We start from the raw sequence: 7,659 nt of genomic DNA on the forward strand, positions 1-7,659 counted from the left end.
TGGAAACTAGCCACAACTTTCAATGTAAAACCTAAATAATTTAATTAAGATCAGAAAAAGTATATTTATTTGGTACCCATTTTCCCATCAACGGGACCCAAAAGCACTTAACCCAAGATCATTTTGGGAGATTTCTTTTTTTTTTTTTTTACATTTTGCATTTTGCATTTGTTAAACTAATCAATAACAATTTTGTGAAAACATTTTACATTGCATAACAATGCAAACAGGAACTGCCATGGTAAAAAAAAAAAAATCATTTTAAACAGAAACATGGCTTTAAAGCAAATAATATTTCACGCAACCATGTTTATTCAGATGAACATGATATTTGTGTAAGAAAACAGAAATACACTGCCTGGGAGTGATGAATATGTGTGAAGCTTTGGAGCACATTTCATGAGACATAATTGTGTTTCTTTGCATAGCTGAGCATGATGTTGGAATCACGATGATGACGGAGTCATGCAAAATACAACCTTATTTCTTGAGTTAATGTTTCTTACGTCCTATTTACTAAGCAATTTGAGATATATGTGGGAAAGTGTGTTGATTGCATGGACAATTCGCTCAAGGATGATGAATGTAATTTTCCCATAGAAAATTACATTCCATGAGATAGAATTTAATTTCAAAGATAAAAGGAATTTTATCTTTGAAAGTAATTTGACAGCTTTATAAATGATACTTTTTTCTTAGTCAAATATTAGCTTTTGAATTAAAAAAGGACATTGGCAATATGTTTTAGCAGCATAATTTTATTAATAATTTTTTTCATTCCTTTTGTGTATTTTTCAGGATATTTGACAGTTACGATAGAGCCACTGCCTCCTGTCGTTGTCGGTGAGACTGTAACCCTCAAATGTAACTTCAAAACCGATGGAAGGCTGCGAGAGATTGTTTGGTACAGGGTGAGTATGCTTTCAAAGCCATTAAGCGCTAGATGATCTTTACAACATCCGTATCTGTTATTCCATCCATACAGTCAATACCAAAAGCTATTTCGCATGCTTATTGTGACATTAGGAAACCAGCGATGCATGATCATTCAGTCAATAACAGAAGCCACATCACGAGTTTATGGATGTTTTAAGGGAGCAGCCATGTCCTGTCATGCTACAGTTTTTAGGAAACAAGCTGTTATTTGGGCCAGCTGTAAGAGATGCACAGCAAAATGATCCTTGGGAATTTAATTTCACCATCTGATGGTCATCACCGTCATTTCCTAATTGTCCGCAGCTGGTGATTCAACCATCATTTAAATCCCAATTGTGCAAGTGCCACTAATAATTAAATTTGGGTTGAATGAGGAAACAAAACTTTATGAGCATATAAGTTTGTTAAAAAAAGAAAACAAGCATGCTGTGAATTTGTGCCAAAACACATATTTCCTAAAATATCTGCTGGACATTACACTCCTGGAAAAGGACATTTGTTAAACTTCAAGACAGTGAAAAGCTCTTGAATATGAAAGTCGAGAATGCTTCTGCTGCCACATTCTTCTACAACCTTTTGTTTTGGCTCAAAAAGAAAACTTTAAAATCATTTTTGAAAGCTATGCATATTTGCTCCAGACTTTGTCAGTGAAACTGATAAATGTGATTGTGTGTGATTGCAGATGAATTGTAGACACTGAAATGTCATTGATGCAGTCTGTTTTTATGAAATGCAATCTTGCTTTCCATTGAATCACACACAAATGATTAATGAGTTTCCCAAACAAGCGAGTGCTCAGTCACATGTATTGCTAAGGTGACTTTGCTGATCCCTCTTGAACTATTGTATCCCTGCTGCTTTAAATGCACAGGGTGGTTCAGACTTCTTCCAGATGCTGATTTTATGAGAGTTGACTGAATGTAAAAGCTCAGTTAGCTCAAAGTGATTTGCTAAAAATTCTAATTAATAAATTAACAATTCTTAAAAAAAATAATGACACATAATTTTATATTTTTATTTTATATTTTTGCAATCTTTGTAACATGTATGTTTGCTTTGGTCCACTTGGTGGTTTTCCTCTATTGTATAGTTTAAAAAATGCATCTTAAAAAAGCTGTAAATTTGATTTCTTTACAACGACTTTGTACAAAATGTCAGACACTTTACTGCATTTTCAAATTTATTATCTGTCCCCTGCAAATGCACAGATGTCCAGGCTTCTGCAAAATGTTAACATATCCAGGGCAAGCAAATGTTGGTGACAGACACAAATATAAAATAAAGTAATGATGACACAGATTTTTTTTCTTTTAAATTTAATTTGCCAAAGCTATGCAGTTAAAATCCATACTCGTATATATAATTTGTTTTGTTAGAATCAATACTCATACTATATAATTTGTTTTGTGGTGTAGCTTGTCAGGGATACGATCTATTATAGCATACATTTCATTGGAATATTACCTTCTATAAACTGGCTATTTGTATACATAAATTGACTTTTGACAGTTGAAACATTTACTGCGTTCATGTTTCCATCCCTCAAACAGTCAGTTGGCCTACATAAACTTTTCCATGGTATAATTATTGACATTCTTTCATGCAATCATTACAGCTTACATTTCTGCACTTTACCCAGTAATTATTTCACACCAGGTTTGATAGCCAGAACAGCACAGCATCAAACTACAGTGACATTTACCAGGGTTTCACTCCTGCAACCTCAACAAAAAACTATTCACTAATGGGCAGAATGTTATTGCTTAGCCAGGAATTTTGTCTTTGGACTTGCCTCTGCTTTCTCTATTTTATGATTGTGATATAAAACAGTGTATCTGTACTTATCTTTCCAAATGCTGACCTTTCAAGGTAGGACATAAAGAGATTTATGGCAGTTTGTCACAGCAGCGAAAGTGATCTATGATGTTAAGGGGAATGCACAATTTCATTTAATCAAGCTGGGTCTGCATCATAGTGCATTGTTTTGCTTAAATTCTGTCAGCTTGCTGCAGTGTCCATGAATATTTGTGCTTTAAGCAACCACTTTGAGAATTGAGCTTCCTGTATTAAGTATTCTCATGAGGAAAGTAAGGAGGTTGTAAGAGAGATTTGCCCCATGTCTCTGGAGTCTGCTGCTCAGCACAACTGCTGATGAATTATAAATCAATTACCCACACTTGGCTGCCAAAGTTTCTTTAATCTCTGCCTTTTATTTGACTAAACACTGTTGACTCCTCATTTTATATCCTGTTCAAATGGACTGCAGAGTGATCTTACCTGGGGAATCTTTGCGTTTTTAAAATTCAACCAATTCACATTAAAGGCTGAATAAGCTGAATATTTCAACATGATCATTTGTCGTGCAAGTGTGTGACATATTCTCTTTGAGGATAGAGCTTTCAGACTTAATGTGACAGAAGATGTACTGAGGTTAAAACTATAATTATTGCTGAAAATTTCTCAAGCAAAACCTGCTCAAATTTCTGTAGGTATGTCCAAAACTTCACACATAAAAATTATCCCTTTAATGAAGAATATTTTTATTTTAATGTGACTTCCCTCCATGCTAGTTTGGGTCTATTGAAAAAATTACACTTTTGGTTAGTCAGTAGCTAAACAGTTTCTCATCGTTCAAGCTTTAAGTTCAGATGTTTTACTTACCTTACTATGTCTTCAGACTCCACTTCTGTCTTATCTGAAAATATTGAAGACTATTGATTTATGTTTTTCTCTTGAGCTGCTGAAGTGAATCCCAGGTTAATAGTTCTTGTGCATTTTACATCAGAGAATCTTGTTATCTTTACCCATCATATGGTTGGCTAGGTTTTTTTGCTCTTAGTTCATCTTCTGTTTTATTTTTTTCTAAAAATATTCTCTGTTAAACCTGCAACATGCTAACTTGGTACAATCAACAACCCAAATCTTTGATTTCCACATGATCTTGAATTGAGGTCTGAATATGTGCTATTTTGCTGTAATGTGTGAACTAATTACATTTAGAAAATTCACAGCTTTATAGCTCATAGCAGATTAAATACAGTACAAAACATTTTTAGGTAGTTTGAATTTTTTAAAATACTTTTTTGTACAAAGAATAACACCTGGATTCCTGACTATGTGCCGTTTCCTCAAAAGTAAAGTAGAAAAAAGAAACTGTGTTTATGTCAGAAAGGTTGAAGAAAAACAAAATTATATGATATGCTTGTGTTCTGTAAAACCAGTGTGTGTATGTTGGTTTTATTGTTTATTACATTATGTGTATGGAATTATTATTTCAACATTAATTTCATTGAGGAATTCAGCTGCCCCAAAGCTGCATGCAAGGGGGATATAAAATTCAATAACTCAAAAGAAAAAGCTCAGTAAAACACAGAATCCAAACACTTGTAAATGTCGAGGTGAAAGCTTCTCCCAGTCTATACTGCACAACCTCTTTTACCCTCTCCTGACTTCTTCACAGCTCTCTCTTTTCACACATTTTGCTAATGATTTCCACAAGCTTTTCAGGTTTGTAACTATGTTCACTCATAGGAATGCATGTTTGACAAAGAATGACAGATGTGGGAGATGATATAGGAGACTTTTCTTCCACTAAAACAGTTGCAGAGTTCTTGGTGTGGTATGTCTGATAAAATTTGCATCTGCTGGGACCCAAGAGTAATCAATTTAATTTATTTTAAATGCTTTGATGTGAGATTTATTGTGTTTAAAAGATTCTGTTAAAATTTCTGCTGACTGCATAAAGATGCTATTCTAACATTGCAGCAGCCTTTTACCAGCTGGAATAGCAGTGTAAATAGTCTTACACTGTGGCTCCCGGCCTTGCTGGTAAGCACCCAGTACTCTGCTTTAAGTTGGTCCATGCTGACACATATCTGATTTTAATGACTGGATATCAAAAACACATTAAATATCAAATAAGACAACTTTAATTTAAATTAATATATTGACATTTTTTTTTGTACCACATGTAATGACTTTATTTTTCTTGTTGTTAGTGTGAACAAATAGTATCATTTGCAAATCTACTTTTTATTAATGTAGGTAGGATTATATAATGTGTGTAAAAGCACCAATACTTTAACAGACACAAAACACATGTGGCTTCAACTAAGAAAAAAAAAAACATAACATTAGCAGATTTTTATCTTTTTATGCCTTCTACAAGCTTTCTGATCATAATAGTATATGAATAGAAACTCTGTTGATGCTCTTACTTTGTTTCACTCAAGATAAGAAATGGAGATGAAAAGTACAAGAGAGGGAGAATGAGAGCAGCCCACAGTAATGGATGTGGTATAGCTCAGTAGCTAATGTTTCAAGAGAAAATAAATGAGAACCTTTCAACTCTATATGATATTGCACTACAGGCCACATGACTGTTTTAGCGAGTGGTGAACTGGTGAACTGCAGATTAAGCACCACAGATATGTAATGCCAACAAGCTGTCTTCTATGCTTAATGTCATTGCAAATAGTGATGATGCATATTTGATAGTGGGATACTAATGTGATGGCTTTTTGGAACAAGAGTTTTAGAAAGGCAGTGCATGGGTAGATGCAGCCTCTAAAAGACAAGCACAATCATCTCATGCTTGTTTTAATTTGTGTCATTTTAATTAATACGTGCATATGAAACTTCTCCCAGTGGGCACCCAGGTGTGCTAAGCTGACAGCACAGGAGCAAGTGGTGTCTTGCTTGTTGAGTGCTCCTATGTGCTGTGTTTAATTTTAATCACTGGCTTACCCAGCTCTTCCCTCCTGCTCACCCAACCCACCCTCAACTCTGTCCACCATAGAATCTCTCTCATCTGTGACTTTACCCCTCTGGGATCCTTTTTGCACCAATAAAAGTATCTTCCCTAAAACATTTTCTAATTAAACAAAAGCCTGCCTGCTAGTTGAGCCATTTTCTGCAAGCATTTGCTTGAGTTAGCTTTGTCCATTTATCCAATTTATTTAATTTATTTTGACATGCTTGTATTTTTATCCTGTGCTCCGAGACACGTCTCTCATTATTTCATGAGGTCAGGTCTAATAATTGACTTTACATGGTAGCATTTAATATCAGCAGCACTAGAAAGAAAAATATGCCCTATCACACTATAAGCTTTTTGTTCTACTCAATCAAAAAGATTATGTATCAGTTTTTATATGAGAATTGAATTTGCAAATGTTTAATTTTGTTCCATACATATTTTTTGTTTTCATATAAAATAAATGGAGTAGACACTCTGTATCAGATGTTTGTAGTGAAACTTGCTATTAACGCCCTCAGCAATTCATCAGTGTTTTGGAACTAGGTGGATGCCATAGAAATGTTCTAGTTGTGTCAGTCTTTACAGCGTCTGTTTGAATTATAAATGTGTACATTCTCTACTTATTCACTTGCTTACCTAAATTGTTTACTTCTACATTTCAGTCCTTCATTCTTTCACTGCAGAGGATCGTTTATCTGTCTCTTGAAGGACAATTGTTTTTGTGGCATCAATGCACCGAGAAGTGAATCAGAGCATGTTTAGAATGTTTCCTACTGTGAGTTTCAATATCTTGATTGTCATAAATATTTGAAGTTGTAGCACAAAACAGTGGCTTCAAGCACAAACTGCATGTGAGACACAAGCAACAGTGATTCTTTACATGCTGCTGAAAATCTCTCCAACCATTTCATGCTAATCAGAGTTGGCATGTTAGACTCTATGCTGCTATTATGTTTTATGTTTTCAGTTCTTGTAATAGAGAACGAATATTTGATGTTGGTTTACATCTTTTCACATATGTCGAAGCTGACATTTATGTTCAGCCTTTTACAAAAATCAATTGCGTATAATATCCAGAAAGGGCAATAAGAAAAGACAGCCATAAATTGTAATTGTCAGCCTATGTAATCTCTGGATGCTTTTCAAGGTTTAATGAAGCCATCTGCCTCCACAAATTGATAGCTTTGACAACTCTCCCAGAGTTGTATTATCGGAGTACCACAACTGTATATATAAATTTGCTGGGAAAAAAAAAAAAAAACAATATATAATTTATCTTTTGTAAAAATATATAATTTTTTCTAAATTATTTGAGTAAGTTGTATTTGTTTTCTTTGATTTTCACAGCTTATTTAATTTGAATTATGAAATATGGGGCTGGATTTTATTTATAGAGAGGTGTATTCAGGTTATCAGTGAATCTGGTTTCCTGTCTATCTAAATGCTTCACCATGGGTTCAGGAATGCAATTTAGACCTATAATAATTTTTGAACTACATTCAATAACCTTTTATTTTGTATTCTTCTTTTTTATTATTTAGTTGGTGAGCTTTCAAGTTGCATGCACATTTCCTAAGATCTGATATATTGCTTACTCTGGCTGACATTTATATTCAGCCTTATTTATTCTGGTAAACTTAAGAGTATTTGCAAAAGTGAGCTCTCAATACTAAATCATTTCCTATGGAGTACATCTAAAAGCTCAAAAATGGCAATAGAATGTTTCATATTCATGAGTTAGAATTGCTGTCAAAGTTGAGATGTAAATCCAATTCAGAATCTGTGGCAAAACTTAAACTTCACTTTTTCCAGATGACCATTATCCAATATGGCAGAGCTTGAACTTTTTTGGTAGGTCTCCAGATGTTCACAGCTGATAAAAACATACCTCAGAACACTTGCATTCTAACTCTAAATGCATTTAGAATGAACTACAAAGTGTTCACTCAGAGTAGTTGAATGCA

General features: G+C 34.0%; 1 protein-coding gene across 2 annotated transcripts in view; it reads left to right on the plus strand.

Annotated features, from left to right (window-relative positions):
• igsf21a (immunoglobin superfamily, member 21a) overlaps window positions 1-7,659 on the plus strand; it is a 181,802-nt gene that overhangs the window by 54,424 nt on the left and 119,719 nt on the right. For both annotated transcript variants that reach the window (XM_044121503.1, XM_044121504.1), the window contains one exon: window positions 799-911. In XM_044121503.1, the coding sequence (XP_043977438.1) occupies window positions 799-911 (113 nt within the window). The remainder of the gene's footprint in view (window positions 1-798; window positions 912-7,659) is intronic.

This window comes from Gambusia affinis, linkage group LG07, assembly GCF_019740435.1.
Source record: "Gambusia affinis linkage group LG07, SWU_Gaff_1.0, whole genome shotgun sequence".
In the NCBI taxonomy this organism is placed as follows: domain Eukaryota; kingdom Metazoa; phylum Chordata; class Actinopteri; order Cyprinodontiformes; family Poeciliidae; genus Gambusia; species Gambusia affinis.